This window comes from Pristiophorus japonicus, chromosome 15 (genome assembly GCF_044704955.1).
Source record: "Pristiophorus japonicus isolate sPriJap1 chromosome 15, sPriJap1.hap1, whole genome shotgun sequence".
In the NCBI taxonomy this organism is placed as follows: domain Eukaryota; kingdom Metazoa; phylum Chordata; class Chondrichthyes; family Pristiophoridae; genus Pristiophorus; species Pristiophorus japonicus.
Window position 1 is genome coordinate 22,754,812 of NC_091991.1, and position 18,751 is coordinate 22,773,562.

General features: G+C 42.7%; 1 protein-coding gene across 1 annotated transcript in view; it reads right to left on the minus strand.

Moving 5' to 3' along the window:
* Positions 1 to 848: 848 nt before the first annotated feature.
* Positions 849 to 18,751, minus strand: part of LOC139281428 (myelin regulatory factor-like protein) — a 103,769-nt gene continuing 85,866 nt past the window's right edge. Inside the window, exons 21-25 of the mRNA XM_070901589.1 lie at positions 18,635 to 18,722; positions 14,936 to 15,010; positions 6,915 to 7,023; positions 1,749 to 1,823; positions 849 to 1,617 (exon numbers count right to left, since the gene is read on the minus strand). Coding sequence (XP_070757690.1) covers positions 1,531 to 1,617; positions 1,749 to 1,823; positions 6,915 to 7,023; positions 14,936 to 15,010; positions 18,635 to 18,722 — 434 coding nt within the window. The 3' untranslated portion in view covers positions 849 to 1,530. The remainder of the gene's footprint in view (positions 1,618 to 1,748; positions 1,824 to 6,914; positions 7,024 to 14,935; positions 15,011 to 18,634; positions 18,723 to 18,751) is intronic.

Genomic DNA, 18,751 nt, shown 5'->3' on the forward strand with positions numbered 1-18,751 from the left:
AAGACTAGAGAAATTGGGATTGTGCTCCTTTGAGCAGAGAAGGTTAAGGGGAGATTTGATAGAGGTGTTCAAAATTAGGAATAATTTTGATAAAAGTAAAAAAAAAAGGAGAAACTGTTTCCAGTGGTAGAAAGGTCAGTAACCAGAGGACACAGATTTAAGGTCATTGGCAAAAGAACCAGAGGCAACACGAGGAAAAAAATAATGATATAGCGAGTTGTTATGATCTAGAATGCACTGCCTGAAAGGGTGGTGGGTACGGATTCAATAATAATTTTCAAAACAGAATTGGATAATTTTTCAGGGCCGTAGAACTAATTGGATAGCTCTCTCAAAGAGGCACAATGGACCGAATATCCTCCTTCTATGCTGCATCATTCTTTGATTCTAAAGGTGGGATACCCAAAACTGAAGACCAATGCTCCAAATGAAATCTAACCAGTGCTCCATATAACTACAGTGTTACTTGATAACATTTACATTCTATACATTTTGTGATCCCATTATCTTTATTGTTTGCATTTTGTACCCACGAGCTAAGTTTTCATGACTTATGTACCAGAACAATAATTACTTTTGTTCATTGATCCCCCCTGCCCCCAGTGCTTCTTTATTTTGATTATTATCCCATCTACTATTCTAAAGTTCATGTTATACTCCAGCTACCATTGTTCCACTCACTCAATGTACCTTTGTGATTTTCTGTTGTCTTCTTCACACTTGACTATACCCTCTAACTTAGTAACACGTACAAACTTGATAGAGAGTGAAGAATTTACAGAAGTTTAGGATTTCTAAAATGTAAGGACTTATGCAGTTTGTATTTGGAGGATACTATATAGTGTACAATTTTACAGAAGTAAAAAAAATGAAATACATTTAAAATTTATGGTCACTCTTAGTAATTCATTTAAAATACAAATAGTGGTCCTGTGTATGATGTGCTGTTTTGCAGATTCTTGGCCATTTCAATTTGATGCTACAGGTTGACCCTCTATGGTTGGGAACATCCGTGGCTCAGCATTAGTTTTCAGAACTCCCGGTTTCCCGCGCTTCCGCAAAGTTTTTTTACGTCCAATCGGCAGTCCTGGCTCTCAGTGTTCTGTGCTATTCTTTAGCTCGAAGATAGTCCAGGAGGGCGGTGAGCAGCACTCTACAGGTACCGGTAAGCCTAGGCTAGGCGTATGCTTATGTAGGATGGATCGGTACAGTCAGATACTGACCTCCCGTGGTTCAGAAAATTCTCTGGTTTGGCACCGGTCAGGTCCTGAGGGTGCCAGATCACAGAGGTCTAACCTGTAGTACTGTGCTTCAGATACCTTGAGGTGACAGGAATCATAAACTGACATGTAACATGGGCACTATGTAGCTCAAAGAATTAAACCGGTAGATTAACATGTGTTAAACCGCTAAGAGGAGCTTGAACATATTTATGGAACTACAAGACATAGAGTGTATGAAACTCTATACCACAGAAATGTACTTCACTAAGTCCAAGTTCAATACATTTACAGGATCTGTTCTACTGAATTAGCTACATTGTCGATAAAAGTAAAAGTAGTAATCTGTAAAGAATATCCCAGCGAAGTTCTGATTTGTTCTGCAATCTGCCAGGCCCTATACAATAAAGAACACTCAATGATTAAACAGATAAAGGTATGGCTCAGATGCATGCAATTTTTGTTTTTACAAGTGCGGCAGTATAGAATATACTAAAATGATAGCAGATTTTAAGTTAGTTGACTTACTGGTGCTGCAACACGGAAATGGTATTTGCACTCATGTAGTTGCGCTACGGGTAAGATCCAGAAATGCTGATATCCCTGCAGGAATACATAGAAATTCAGTGAAAGGGGTTCATTGTATGTTAAAGGTATGAAATACACTTTAAATAATCCAAGAAAAATTATTCTGGATTACTTCAATATTTTGTAAATTAATTAACCAGTTGCTTCAATCAGTACATGATTTTGTGTTATTTCAAGCTGTTTGCTTGTGTGGTTTATATGTGTACACAGACTGAGATCTTAAATATATAGGTGGCCACACAATTTACAAGTAAACATAACCTGTTCAGTTTCAAAGATGAGCTGTTCTACCACAAAGCTGTCCCTTTGTGCTACGAAGCGATCACTGTTCAGAAGTACAATTAGATTGCTATTCTACACTTTAACATGCATGTCATTTTTTTTAAATTTAGAGAGCATCCATATATTAACATTAAAAAGGCAGTGCTCAGGTTTATGAAGTGGCAAGACTGTGCAATGGACTGTGTGGGCCCTCAGCATACGTTACATTAGTACAAAGCTACTGAGTGGTTTCACTAAATAACCAACCTGATTCTCGTGTTATATTGCTAAATTTATATTGATTTTTGCATCGATGTGGAACCTGTAGTATAATGGCAGCCTTTGTAAATGAATTTCAGGGGCACAGAACAGAGACTACCAACAGAATTACACAGGATATATGACACAGAAACAGGCCATTCGGCCCAACAAGTCCATGCCGGCATTTATACTCCTCGCATCCTTCCTCATCTAACTCTATCAGCATAACCCTCTATTTTCTTTTCCCTCATATGCTCATCTAGCCTCCCGTTAAATGTATCTATACTGTTCACTTCCACCACTCCGTGATAGCGAGTTCCACATTCTCGCCACTCTCTAGGTAAAGAAATTTCTCCTGAATTCCCTATTGGATTTTTTGGTGACTATCTTGTATTGATGGTCTCTAGTTATGCTCTTCCCCACAAGTGGAAACATTCTCTCTATATCCACTCTATCAAAACCTTTCAGAATTTTAAAGACCTCTATTAAGTTACCCCTCGGCCTTCTTTTTTTCCAAGAGAAAAGAGACCCAGCGCCTCTATATCCTTTTTATAATATGGTGACCGGAACTTACGCAGTACTCCATTCTTTTACTTGGCCCCTGACTCCGCATTCTCTGACCTTGTTCATCAGACTATTATGGGGTGACATCTTCCACCCTTCAATTGGAGTTGAATGAATATCGGGTCCTTCATTGAAACAACTGTGAACCCATGTGGAAGCAAGTCATCCTCGTTCGACGGAGTGCCTATGATGATGATGATGTGGTACCTTGTCGAAGACCTTTTGAAAATCTAGATAAATTATATCTACTGCATTACCATTGTCTACTTTCTCTGTTACCTCTTCAAAACATTCTATGAGGTTGGTCAAGCAAGACTTTCCCTTTTGAAATCCATGCTGACTATTCATTATTATATTTTTGGTTTCCAGGTGTGCACTTACACAATGGTTGAGAATTTGATATCATCTATAGATGTACTTTTCTACCCAGGTTTGGACAAGTTTTTGAATAATTCTGCCACAAGACAGAAATGTTGCTCCAAGGAATTCCTCATATGGCGAGTCTTGGCTAATACAGGGAGTCTTAGCCACTATGGGAAGGTACTGGGCTATCCTGTAGGGAGGAATCATCTGTGACATACTATGGAAAAACAACATGAGGAACTGAAAAAAAACTAAGCAAAAATGGGAATAAAAATTAAACACAAAAGACACTCCAAACACCTTTTTGAATCCTGTCATTTGGTTCCACCTATGTTACAACAACAAATCAACCAGAGTCAAAATCATGAATGACATCCTTTGTGATTATGATTCTGCATAGTTCTCTTCCACTTCCCAACAGCATTTGGCCATGCCATTCTCCACCATCTACTCTCCTCCCTTAAACAGTTCTGTAGGATTCCACTTACATTGTTCCATTCCTACCTAACTAGACAAAACCAGCACGTCTCCAGCAATGGCTTCTCCTCCATCTACTTCACGGTCATTTCAAGTCCCCGATCGGATCTTGTCGGGTCCCTCCTTTTCCTTATCTACATGCATTAGGCATGGGGGGGGGGGGGGGTCATCTTCCTTATGTGGTGCTAGTGATACCAAGCTCTACCTCTTCACTAATTGTCTCCACCCCATGACCATTGACCATCTGACATGTAGGGGTAGAAATGAGATACAAATCAGGACATGATCCTGGTGCCAAGTATGCTGCACATGCATAATGGGGCCGGTGGCAGGACTGTGGGAAATGGGGCCACCGGCCTCGTTTTCTTTATTACTGGCGAGCTGCAGGCATCAATCCTGGCCCCAGAGGTAGTGGGCTAGACCAATAAGGCACCAAGATCGGCTGGCACGGATGCTGGCTGAGGCCATAAGGAGAGTCACGACAGGGTGGAGGCAATATGGAGGTAGGGCAAGCAATGGCTCACAAATTTAATGTGGAGCTGGGAGGAGCACCCCTACATCATGAGACATATTGTAAGTTAAAGATGCTGTATAAATACAATTTCAGTGTTAATGTCAGATCATCTACATCAGATGTAGTCATCAATTGTTGAAAAACTCTGTCAAACATTTTCTAAACAAAGCTGGTCCTGAAATATAATTACCTATTTAAACATATTCATGGAATGTATACAAGACAGTTTTCTAAATCAGTATGTTGAGGAACCAACTAGGAAGCAGGCTATTTTAGATCTAGTATTGTGCAATGAGCATGGGTTAATTAATAACCTTGTAATAAAGGGACCCTTAGGGAAGAGTGATAATATGATATAATTTTAGATTAAGTTTGAAAGTGATTTAGTTAAATCCAAAACTGGGGTCTTAAATCTAAACAAAGCAAACTATGTAGGTGTAAGGGGAGAGTTGGCCAAGGTAGAGTGGGAAACTACATTAAAAAGTATGATGGTAGACGAACAATGGCTAGCATTTAAATAATTAATATATACTCTACAACAAATATACATTCCTTTAAGACACAAAAACAGCACAAGAAAAGTGGTCTAACCGTGGCTAACAAGAGAAGTTAAAGATAGTATTCGATCAAAGGAAGAGGCTTATGTTGCCAAAAAGAGCAGCAAGCCTGAGGATTGGGAGGATTTTAGAATTCAGCAAAGGAGGATCAAGAAATTGATAAAGGGAAAATAGACTACGAGAGTAAACTAGCAAGAGACATAAAAACAAACTGTAAAAGCTTCTATAGGTATGAAAAAGGAAAAGATTCGTGAAAGTAAATGTGGGTCCCTTACAGGTGGAGACAGGAGAAATTATAATGGGGAATAAGGAAGTGGCAGAGAAATTAAATACTTTGTGTCTGTCTTCATAGAAGAAGACGCAAAAAAACACCCAGAAAAAGTGAAGAACCAAGGGTCTCGCGAGAATGAGGAACTGAAAGAAATTAGTATTAGTAAGAAAAATATAGTACTGAAGAAATTAATGGGACTGAAAGCCGATAAATCCCCTGGACCTGATGGCCTATATCCTAGAGTTTTGAAAGAGGTGGCTACAGAAATAGTGGATACATTGGTTGTCATCTTCCAAAGTTCCATAGATTCTAGAATGGTTCCCACAAATTGGAAGGTAGCAACTGTAACCCCGCTATTTAAGAAAGGAGGGAGAGAGAAAAAGGAGAACTACAGACCAGGTATCCTGCTATAAGTAGAAGGGAAAATGCGAGAATCTATTATTATGGATGTGATAACAGGCCACTTAGAAAATAATAATAGGATTGGGCAGAGCCAATACGGATTTATGAAAGGGAAATCATGTTTGACAAATCTGTTAGGGTTTTTTGAGGTTGTAACTAGCAGAATAGATGAGGGGGAACCAGTGGATGTAGTGTATTTAGATTTTCAGAAGGCATTCGATAAGGTGACACACAAAATGTTATTAAACAAAATTAGGGCTCATGGGATTGGGGGTAATAGCATGGATTGAAGATTGGTTAATGGACAGATAAGAGAGAGTAGGAATAAACAGGTCATTTTCGGGTTGGCAGGCTGTAACTAGTGGGGTGCCACAAGGATCGGTACTTGGGTCCCAGCTATTCACTATCTATATCAATGATTTGGATGAGGGGACCAAATGTAATATATCCAAGTTTGCTGATGATACGAAGCTAGGTGGAAATGTAAATTGTGAGGAGGATGCAGAGAGACTTCAAAGGGATTATAGACAGGCTAAATGAGTGGGCAAGAACATGACAAATAGAATATAAAGTGGAGAAACGTGAAGTTACCCACTTTGGTAGGAAAAATTTTAAAAATCGTTTTTTTCTTTTTAAAACGGTGAGAAATTGGTAAATGTTAGTGTTCAGAGAGACCTGGGTATCCTTGTACACGAATCACTGAACGTTAACAAGCAAGTACAGCAAGCAATTAAGAAAGCAAATGGTATGTTGGCCTTTGTTACAAGAGCTTTTGAGTATAAGAGTAAAGATGTCTTGCTGCAATTATATAGGACCATAGTGAGACCACACCTGGAGTATTGTGTACAGTTTTGGTCTCTTTATCTAAGGAAGGATATACTTGCCCTAGAGTGAGTGCAACAAAGGTTCACCAGACTGATTCCTGGGATATGGGGGGAGGGGGGGCGGGGGATTGTTCTACGAGGAGAAATTGAGTACACTAGGCCTATATTCTCTAGAGTTTAGAAGAGGTGATCTCATTGAAGCATACAAAATTCTTACAGGGCTTGACAGGGTAGATGCAGGGAGGATGTTTCCCCTACCTGGGGAGTCTAGAACCAGGGGTCACAGTCTCAGAATAAGGGGTCGGCCATTTAGGACTGAGATGAGAAAATTCTTCATTCAGAGTGCTGAATCTTTGAAATTCTTTTCCCCAGAGAGCTGTGGATGCTCAGTCTTTGAGTATATTCAAGACAGAGGTCAACGGATGTTTGAATATTGGGAATCAAGGGATATGGCAATAGTGCAGGAAAGTGGAGTTGAGGTAGAAGATCAGCCATGATCTTATTGAATGGCAGAGCAGGCTCGAGGGGCCAAATATCCTCCTCCTAATTCTTAAGTTCTTATGCTCTTATATGCTAGAAGGTATTATATTGAGCACCAGAATGACAAATTACCTGCGACATGTCTTGTGAAACATCCCTTTTAGATACACTGCTTGCAGAGTTTACACATGTCCTGCCAAGGTTCATCGTGCATTTGTAAACAACCAAGGGTGCTGTAGTGCTGCAAAATATAAACTGATTAACATTTTAGCATAAAATAATATATAATGCTGAGGAAATATTTCTGACAATCATTCCTTAAATGTAGTGATCAAATAAGTAGATATTTTTCTCCAATGAACAAAACTGAATCTTATATTTTGATTCAAATTGCCAAGTACAAAGCGTAATAGTTAAAATGCATTTCAAAGAACAAGTAACATTCATGAGACAAAGATTGGCTTATCATTGTGTGTCAAAAGCAGATTCTTTTCTGGGGAATGTGATTAGATCTTTGATTCTTGTTGCACATTCAAGCTTCCGTCACCCTGCTTCAGCTATCCTGGTGTCCCAAGAGAAAATTTAATGGTATTCAGTGCACTGTAAGCACAGTAATCTAATTAATGGGAAATATTCATCTGAGACATCGTTTGATATATAGAAACTGTATTGCATGAATTTGTCAGGGTAGAAGAAATTCTGGGCTAGAAATTCTATTGGCTTACTGCCCGGTTTCTGGGCGGTATTGGCCATTGTGGGCGATAACCAGGTCAGCGAGAAATTGCCCACCTGAGTTACACCGGCGGTTTTGAGGTACCGCTGGGGAACAGATCACCAGCATGCACTGTCCTCAAATCGTCATGGCGCGATATTTGGCTCAGCCGTGACCCGGAGGTAAGTATGAAAAAAAACACCCACAAGAATCAGCGGAGCTGGGCGGTAAGTAAATAAGCTCGAAGAAAAAGGTTAGTAATTGTTTTTTTTTTTACTCATTATTTTAAAATTCTGTTGTGGTTATTGAGGTTAAAAAGGTCTTGAGAATGTTTTAATGATTTTTTATGTTCTGTTTTTTGAAAAAATATTTGGGGTGTTTTGCTGCTCCGCAGCCTTGGGGCAAATTTTGAGTGATTTTTAAAATTTATCACCCATTTTCTCTACGAACCGTCCAATCGACCCTAAATTTCACTTTTTCGCCGAGAATCGGGGTGCAATGCCTATTTTTTTCGCCGGGCAGATTTTTTTCTTTTTGTGGGGGAGGTTTTCGCCAGCGATAATCTTGGGAATCTTAGCGGTCCTTTGGGTGGCAATCGAGTGCTGGTGGGTTGTTAGGAAATTCTAGCCCATTGCAACAAGTTCGGAGAATATTGTTACATTCTTTCCTTTCCCCCTCAACCATTATAACTAAGAATTGTCACTAAAAAACCCAGAGATTTAGGCCCAGGTATTTTAATGGTGAGGGGGGGGAATGGTGTGTGGGAGCCCAGTAGTGGGGGTAAAGGTTGGGTGTGAGCACACTATCTCAGGAGCTGATCTTCAGTATTTACCACCTTAGGCACATTGGGCTGGATTTTAGGATTTTAGCGATTTCACCAGTTTCCAGGCGTATAGCGCAGCGGAAATTTTTTTTTAGCGTCAGAGTGCGCAACTTTCGCCAAATGAAAGTTCACGACAGGCGTTAGCGCTAACTCTGGCATTGCATGACAGAATTTGTGCGCCAGAGCCAAAATGTAGAAAAATAAAATTGGCCATTCTGCGCATGCGCAAATTTTTCTTTTTTTCTTCCCCGCGTTTCTGGTCTGCTGCCCAATCGCAATCGCTAATGTAAGACGCGGCCTCACGCGTGTGCAGTACCCCCGGGGCTGAATCACCCATTTAACTTTTTGGTTTTCATGATGGAGGAGACGACACCAGGCAGCGTGCTCGACGATTCAGCCCAGAGGCAAATGAGGCTCTAGTGGGGGCAGTGGAGCATAGATGGCCTGAGTTGTACAGGAGATGTTGGATCTAGACGCCCCTCCATCAGTATTTAAGAAGATATGGAGGCAAATTGCAGAGGAGGTCTCTGCCTCCGACACTCTGGAAAGGACTGCAGCACAGTGCCAGAAAAATTCAACGATCAGTCGAGGGTCGTTGGAGTGAGTACAATTCTTATTGATGCACTCCTTCATTACTGAAATTATAAATCGGACACTATTTGTTCTCATGCTGTTACGGTCGCGGAGCACTCTGTGGGTTGCCTCCTAAAATGCATGACACATAGATAGGCTGAATGATCTTTACACATTAAGATTGCTTTCTGAGATCTCAAAAGATGTTTCTGCACTTTGATGTCCTCCTGATGAACCAACTTCCAAGACCATTAAACAGAGGACTGCATTAAATTTACACAGTATTGTATAAGTGCTTTGGTGGCTGTGTGTGCCACAAGAGCAGATGGATCTGTGGACTAGGTTTGGGGCAATGTCATGCAGTGTCTGTGGACTACATATAATGGAGTCCTTCAAATGAGCCTGTGCTATGTGACCTTCCTCATGTCACCCTGTCCCCTCCCCTGCTGCTAACCACTCGTCTGTTGCTTTCTACTTCCGGTTGAGGGGTCGCAGCCGTTGAATCCAATCACAGCAAACCTCCACCTCAGGCCATCATGTGAGGAGGAGGAGGTGGATGAATTGAGGCAGAGGAACTGATGGAGCAGCCTACTCTGGGCAGGGGGTGGGGGGGGGGGGCGGAGGGGTAGGGCAGATGCATTAGACACCTCTTTTGCCACCGGCAAACGCCTCGTCCGAGGATGATCAAACATCCCCAGGCTTTGAGATCTTGGAGGCTTCTGGGACTAGTAACGTGCAGCAATGCAGTTCTGGGGTTGAATCCCATATGCCATCTCTCCGGAGGGTGAGTCGGCAAAGTCGGTTGACTGACAGACAGGCAGATGCAGAACTGGACATGGTGGCACTGTCTCGGGAGAGTATCCAGTTCAGCCATCAACTCCTTGATGTCCTGGGAAGGATTCCCACGAGAATCGGTAGTCTGAAAAAGACCATTATGGAGGTAGGATCGCAGATTGTCGGTGCGAGCCGTGAAACCTGGGAGGCCATCAATGCCTACACGAGGCTGGTGGCCTCCACCAGTCACATTGGAGTCCTGGAGAGTGTGGCAAGCAGCCTTTCTGAGTTCGCCAGTATGACACCCAGACACACCCCACACCACCTGTGACTGGCGACGCTGATCAAGAGGCTCGCCAGTCAGAAGCCGGGCCTTCCACGTCTTGAGCAGATCTAGTGCGTCCCCAGGTGGCATCTCCAATGCCTCACCCCCCAATTCAGCAGGACTCTGGCTACCTTGCTGCACAAACTCTTGGTGCCACTTTGGGTAGGGGCAGCAGGCGAGGGAGGGGGGTAGGGGCAAGTGTAAGGGGGAGTGGGGTGGGGGGGGGGTGGGGAGAGCTGGTGGTGAAAGACTTGTTGTTGTTGGTGATTTTTAAATAAAAGTTCACAATGTTTAATAAATTATTTTGTTCACCTTAACCATTCGTGTGTAGTGTCTCATTTGCAGAAGAGGGGGAATAGTCAACATGGTGGGATAGAGTGGCCAGGCAACGGTCAAACATGCCATTCACTCTTCAAGCAAAACATTGAATTATGAGCTCTTAATGTAAAGCTTTTGCAGTGGCGAAAGCTCCACGAGGCCTCCCTTGTGGCTGTGATTGTGGTGGTGGCATGGGTTCCTCGCCAGGCTCCTCTTCCTCTTCCTCTCCCCATTGGCAAAACCTGTCCCCTCATGATGGCTAAATTGTGTAACATGCAGCACACCGCAATGAACTCAGAGCCCTGCTGAGGGGAGTATTGCAAGCAGCCTCTAGAGTGGTCCAGGCATCGAAAGCATTGCTTGAGCACTCCAATTGTCTGTTCAACGATGTTGCATGTGGCTGCATGGCTCTCATTATACCGATGCTTGGCTTCTGTCCGAGGGTTCCGGAGGGGGGTCATTAGCCAGGTGACGAGGCCGTAACCTTTGTCCCCCAGCATTCAACTCTGGCCTTGTGGTTAACGCTGGAACAGGCCTGAGACAATGCTCTCACGTAAGATGAAAGCATCATGGATGTTCCCTGGATATTGGGCATTGACTGCCGTGTTGTGCTGAGTATGCTCGCAGACGATCTGTACGTTCAGGGAGTGGAATATGTCTCTACTTATCTGTAGAATAGGCCTAGTGCTGTGCTTGAACTGCTGTGACCTTAGTCTCATTATTGTCTGCAGAGTGCCTCACTGCGTGGTGACCAGCCTTTTATACAGCTCCTGCCTGGACCTCCCACAGTTGCACCCTCTAGTGGTACCAGCATATGACAGAGTGGAATCCCTTTCGGTTTCGGTAAACCTCTGGATTGTTTAAAGGTGCTCACAGGGTGATTTGCGTACAGTCAATGAACCTCAGGGAAGCCAGTAAATTGTCCAAAGCCTACAGCCCTATCATTCTGGGCCTCCTTGGTCATTGGGAAGTTTATGAAGTCCATCCTGCATGCGTACAGTGCAGTAGTCACCTGGTGAATGCTGCAATGTATAGCGTGCTGCGAGATGGAGCATATGTCTCCCTGCTGATGCCTGAAAGGAGCTGGAGGCATAGAAGGCAAGTGCTGCAGTCACCTTCACCTCGACGGACAGTGCAGTCCTGTTGCCACTGGTAGGCTATAGGTCTGCGTTTATGAGCTGGCATATCTCGGTCAGCACTTCTTTTCGGAAATCCAGCCTTCCTACGCACTGTGCCACAGAGAGCTGCAGGTATGAGCGCTGTTCCCTGTAAACTCGTTGAGGGTAACGCTTCCTCCCCATATGTCTGTGGCCTCTTCGATTACGTTCAAAATGATCAATAAGCCTTCTTGCAGCTCGACGCCATATAAATATAGCAGCCAGGAATAATGGCTGACATCGTATACCCCCCATCTTTTAAAATGTCCTTAAATGTCCTTTAAAACAAACTATAAACTCACCTAAAACTTCAGTGTGAAAAACACAGCCTTCTTCTCCCAATCCTTTTATGCACTCAACTTCTGCTCCATTTTCAAGATGGCGTCGTTAGCACTGGGTGCGCCCTGGGCCTGACTGCTTTTTGCTGGCGGGTTACCAGGCGGACGCTAAATCGGGCGATATCGCCAAAAGTTCCGCCCGGGGCGCAAGTGCAGCATTGCACGCTGATGATGTCAGCCAAACAATGAAAACATCGGGTGGGTGCTAAGTTTTAGCACCGCCGCAAAACCACTGCCGAAAGTTCCACCCGGGCGCAAAATGATGTGCGCCTCATTTCGCGCCCCCAAAAAATCGTTTTAGCGCCCGCCCAGGCGCTAAACTGGTCGCATACCCCTCAAAAATCCAGCCCAAAGTGTAATAGTTAAAATGCATTTCAAAGTACAAGTAACATTCATGGCACCTCCCGCCTCAGATCTGATGCCAGGTAGCTGACAACGCAGGCCTCCCCCTCACATACAATTAAATTGAATTCGTGGTGTCGCTGATGTGCTAGGGCCACGACTTTTGGATTTATCCTTGCTCCCCCCACCTATTTCTCATCTACATGTTGCCTCTTGGCGACATCACCCGAAAACACAGCATCAGATTCCACATGTACGCCGTTGACACCCAGCTCTACCTCACTACCACTGCTCTCAACCCGTCCACGGTGTCTAAACTGTCAGACTGCTTATCCGACAACCAGTTCTGGATGAGCAGAAATGTTCTCTAATTGAATATTGGAAAGACCAAAGCCATTATTTTTGGTCCCGGCCACAAACTCCGTTCCCTAGCCACTGATTCCATCCCTCTCTCCAGTGTTTGTCTGAGGTTGAATCAGGCTGTTCGTAACCTTGGTGTCATATTTGACCCTGAAATGAGCTTTCGACCACATATCCGCAGTATAACTACTGCCTATTTCCACTTCCGTAACATTGCCCGTCTCCACCCTTGCCTCAGATCATCCACTGCTGAAGCCTTCGTCCATGCCTTTGATACCTCTAGACTTGACTATTCCAATGCACTCCTGGCTGGCCTCCCACATTCTACCCTACATAAACTAGAGGTGATCCAAAACTCGGCTGTCCGTGTCTTAAATCACACCAAGTCCCACTCACTCATTGCCTCTGTGCTCGCTGACCTACATTAGCTTTCAGTTAAGCAACACCTCAATTTCAAAATTCTCATCCTTATTTTCAAATCCCTCCACGGCCTCGCCCCCTCCCTATCTCTGTAATCTCCTCCAGCTCCACAACCCATCCCGAGATGTCTGCACTCCTCTAATTCTGCCCTCTTGAGCATCCCTGATTATAATCGCTCAACCATTGGTGGCCGTGCCTTCTGTTGCCTAGGCCCAAAGCTCTGGAGGTCCCTGCCTAAACCTCTCCGCCTCTCTACCTCTCTTTCTTCCTTCAAGACGCTCCTTAAAACCCACCTCTTTGACCAGGATTCTGGTCACCTGCGCTAATTTCTACTTCTGTGGCTCGGTGTCGAATTGTTTATCTCACAATACTCCTGTGAAGCGCCTTGGGACATTTCACTACGTTAAAGGCACTATATAAATACACGTTATTGTTAAATAGGCCCCTGCCTGCCTTTTACGGGTGACTCCTCAACGGCCTGATTTGGGTTTGTAACAATTTTAATTGGACAGGAATGGGCTTGGGTTACTTGATCCCAAATGTTTAATCACCCCCCTCCCCCCCGCCGAACTCTCTCCTGCCCATCGTGGTGGCGGGGGGGGGGGGGGGGGTAAAATTGAGGCTTGGGTTCCATTTGTGACTTTAAAGCAACATAAATTTAGAATAATAAAAATATCTCGTGCAGATTATTTTTCTCTACTTTTCCCCCAATTGTTAGGCAGCAAAAGGAAAGATGAAGTCGAGGCAAGGACCACTAAATGGCAGTAGAACAGGAGGCGTGTAGTCTGGGAATGGCTACTCCCCTTCCCTGTTACTAATTAAATGATGCTGTAGTATGAACAAGTCAGCTTCACACATTCACCAACCCAGAGTATTTGCTTGCAACGTACTTAAGTTACAATTTTCTGATCTTTTATCCATGCACAAAACAATCCAGTTTTGATCTGCAGATCATGCAAGGCAATAGGCAGCTGGAAAATAAGAATTTCACCATAGGCAGGTTAATTCCTCATTCATTTTAACTGAAAAACTGCCTTCTGAAAGGAACCCAGACTGTGTTATTACAAGATGAACCTCTTTTATCCGGTACGCCTTTAACCGGCGACCTCCCTTGTCCGGCATCATTCCCGATGGGAATGTGTTTTGGGGCTGGCTGCTCCTCTTCTCCCCGCTGCCTCCGTTGTTCCCTCCTCGGTCGGGTCGGAGCGTTGTCAGCAGTACGCGGTAAGTTTTTAATGTAATGGTTCATTTGGGGCGGAGACACCAAATCTGGGAGCAGTGGGGTCAGCATGCACCTATGGGGAATATCAATGAAGTGTCTCCGTGGGCTGCAGGTCAGCCCAGAAAGATCGGCAGTGTTTACAGCGGAGTAGAAATCCTTCCAACTGATGTAAAGTCCAATGTCTGATCTTGAGAGTTTGTTTTAAATGAGCGATCTTCATTGTTTTAAGCATTAATTCAAAGAGCCTGCATTACTTCAGCCGACTTTATCTTCTCAACTACAAAACGTGCCTAATCGTCAATACTAGTTTTTAAATTATTTTTTCAATTTATTTTCCCATCATCCGGCAAATCCTTTTAGGTCGGCACAGACCAGGTTCCGAGGGTGCCATGCAAGAGAAGTTCAACCTGGAGTAATGGTGCTAAGGCAGTGTTGTAATTGATTAATATGAATGATCAAATATGAAACAACAGCAGTTCATTTGCACAGAGTTAAGCAGGTTGTGTGACACCGTGTGATGAATGCGAGTTAGGATCCAAAAACAGAAAGTTATGAATCAACGTGATTAAATAACTTTTGAATATCCTTCAATAAAATCTAGTCCCTTAGAATTTAAGAAGCCTCTTATCAAACAATTCAAGCCTGTTGCTTGAATTAATTAATGTTTATCTGCGGGCAACTGCAGGCAATCCGATTGCTAACTAGTATCGGTACCTGCACGCTTATTAGGGTTTGGCTTATGCAGAGAAGTGGACCAAATAAAATATAAAACTTTATATCTGTACTTACTTCATTTCCAAAGTAATTCTCATATTCACAGGGGTATATTTGTTGATTGGAATTATGTAGCTATAGTTCCCATTCCTGAACGACAAATGGAGAAACGCAAGACACTTTAATTTGAAAACAAAGTACGCTCATCAATAATGCAAAGCACAAAGAAAGTTACAAAACTTTGTGTATTCTATGGACCCACAATGGTTGTTCTGTTTATATAGTAACAGAGTAAAATTGTTTTAGCAGGAAGTTGTACTTTAAAAAGAAAAATTTTCGACAAGTTTAAGTGAACTTATCACAAAAGGTAGGGACTCCATAGTCAGGTACTAACTCTTGTCCATCAAGCTGAGAGATGAAGTCTTTTAGTGCCATGTGACTTCATAGTCCAGTTCAGGTGCAAAGTGAGATAAGGACAAGTCAGATAACAATGCCATTTTGTAATTATGATCTCTAATTATGGCCAGCATGCTTCAGCAAACACATTCCTTATATTTTTAGGATTATTTCATGTTCACATATAAACATAAGATCTGTAGAGAGAAAGGAACATAGGAACAGGAGTAAGCCATTCGGTCCCCCATTCTGCTATTCAATTAGATCATGGCAGATCTGCAGCCTTCGATCGATATCCCTTGATACCGTTAGGTAACAAAGATCTATTGATCTCAATCTTGAAGATTTCAATTGACCCAGCAGCTACAGCCTTTCGGGGGAGCGAGTTCCAGAGTCACTAGCAAAACTTTGTTTCTTCTTCAGACCATGAGCAATTTGCAATCATGACCTCTGTCCTAATGATGAAATCTCAAAAAGGAAGTACCTAATCACATGTAACGCCCCTATTTAAAAAAGGAGGCAGACAAATAGCAGGAAACTATAGATCAGTTCGCCTACCATCTGTGGTTGGGAAAATGTTCGAGTCTATTATTAAAGAAGCAGTAGCAGGACATTTGGAAAAGCAAAATTCGGTCAGGCAGAGTCAGCATGGATTTATGAAGGGGAAGTCATGTTTGACAAACTTGCTGGAATTCTTTGAGGATGTAATGAACAGGGTGGATAAAGGGGAACCAGTGGGTGTGGTGTATTTGGACTTCCAGAAGGCATTTGACAAGGTGCCACATAAAAGGTTACTGCACAAGATAAAAATTCACGGGATTGGGGGTAATATATTAGCATGGATAGAGGATTGGCTAACTAACAGAAAACAGAGAGTCAGGATAAACGGTTCATTCTCGGGTTGGCAATCAGTAACTAGCAGGGATCAGTGCTGGGACCCCAACTATTTGCAATCTATATTAACGACTTGGAAGAAGGGACCGAGTGTAACGTAGCCAAGTTTGCTGATGATACAAAGATGGGAGGAAAAACAATGTGTGAGGAGGACACAAAAAATCTGTAAAAGGACATAGACAGGCTAAGTGATTGGGCAAAAATTTGGCAGATGGAGTATAATGTTGGAAAGTGTGAGGTCATGCACTTTGGCAGAAAAAAATCAAAGAGCATGTTATTATTTAAATGGAGAAAGATTGCAAAGTGCTGCAGTACTGTAGGACCTGGGGGTACGTGTGCATGAAACACAAAAGGTTAGTATGCAGGTACAGCAAGTGATCAGGAAGGCCAATGGAATCTTGGCCTTTATTGCAAAGGGGATGGAGTATAAAAGCAGGGAAGTCTTGCTACAGTTATACAGGCAACACCTGGAATACTGCGTGCAGTTTTGGTTTCCATATTTACGAAAGAATATACTTGCTTTGGAGGCAGTTCAGAGAAGGTTCACTAGGTTGATTAGAGAGATGTGGGGGTTGACTTATGAGGAAAGGTTGTGTAGGTTGGGTCTCTACTCATTGGAATTTAGAAGATTGAGAGGTGATCTTATCGAAATGTACAAGATTATGAGGGGACTTGACAAGGTGGATGCAGAGAGAATGTTTCCACTGATGGGGGAGACTAGAACTAGGGGGCATAATCTTAGCATAAGGGGCCGTCCATTTAAAACTGATATGAGGAAAAATTTCTTTTCTCAGAGGGTTGTAAATCTGTGGAATTCACTGCCTCAGAGAGCTGTGGAAGCTGGGACATTGAATAAATTTAAGACGGAGATAGACAGCTTCTTAACCTACAAGAGAATAAGGGGTTATGGGGAGCGGGCAGGGAAGTGGACCTGAATCCATGATCGGATCAGCCATGATTGTATTAAGTGGCGGAGAGGGCTTGAGGGGCTGTATGGCCAATCCTGCTCCTATTTCTTATGTTCTTATGCATACCATACACCTTCCGAGCTCTGAGGTAATAAAAAAGAAAAGAAAGACTTGCATTTATATAGCGCCTTTCACCACCACCGGAAGTCTCAAAGCGCTTTACAGCCAATGAATTACTTTGGAGTGTAATGTTGTTGCTGTTGTAATGTGGAAAACGCAGTAGCGAATTTGCGCACAGTAAACTCCCACAAACAGCAATGTGATAATGACCAGATAATCTGTTTTTTTTCTGTTTTGTTGATTGAGGGATAAATATTGGCCAGGGCACTGGGGGATAACTCCCTTGCTCTTCTTCAAAATAGTGCCATGGGATCTTTTACGTCCACCTTAGAGAACAGACGGGGCCTCGGTTTAACATCTCACCCGAAAGATGGCACCTCCAACAATGCAGCACTCCCTCAGCACTGTACAGGAGTGTCAGCCTAGATTTGTGTGCTCAAGCCCCTGGAGTGGGACTTGAACCCACAACATCTTACTCAGAGGCACCTGTGCTACCCACTGAGCCACAGCTGACACTTGTTACACTTGTAATGTTGAAGATTTCCAAGATATCAATCTAAGATAAAAGCTACATTAATTAGCTCCAATCAGTTTCATTCCACAGTCTCTGCAGAAACTGATGAATTTGATTATCTGCTTCCACTTTCATTTTCAGTGCAATTCTCAATCAAATCTTTATGCAGGACTTTTTTTTTTAAGTTGATAAATAAGCATTAACAGTTTTTTGTGAGAGTCTATTTTGTATATCTATGCAGGAAACAAAATGCAAATCTCTCGTCTTGTTTAAGGCTATTAACTTGGTACGGATCTTTGATTCTATGATCACAGTCTAAGTTAAAAAAAACACTTGGGTCTCAATCATCGATTTTCTCCCAAAGGTGTCCCCCTCACTCACCACTCAGCCAGATTAGCAAGTGTCACTAGCATCTCCAGAATCACAATCTATGGTATGGACTGACCAAGGATTAACATACTAAACATAATTAAGTGGACAAGAGTTAAAATGTTCCTATCACTTGAACTAGCAATCTATCATATAAGTGCAAATAAAAACAAAAAAATGCTGGAAATCCAAAACAAAAAGAGAATGTTGGAAATATACAGGAGATCAGTCAGTATGTGACAAGAGAAAAGCCAGAATCCTTCTACATAAATGAAAAATGAAAGATAAGAAATATATGAATAAAACCAGAAAAAAGGAGGGCTGGAAGGGGGAAAACACGTACTCCAATCACAGGAAGTTAATAATGAATGACCTGCAACCTCGATCTTGTTACTCAAAGCTGTCAGGAAGAAAGCCATGCAAAAGTTAAACCCCATTAAGCATCGCTTTGCGGTTTACCAGCCTGAAACTATGAATTAGGAAAGACTTTATGGTATAACAATATAAAGCACAAATGATGATATTGTCAAACTACATTCAACATTTTGTCAGTAATGTTTTAAAGTAACTAACCCACAGTGAACTCCTTTAGCACAGTGATGGTAGTCAATAAGTTGCTGGCTTTCCATAACTTGTATTGATCTAACAGATGTGTCAAACCCTGTTAATATCAAAAACAAATCAAAAAGT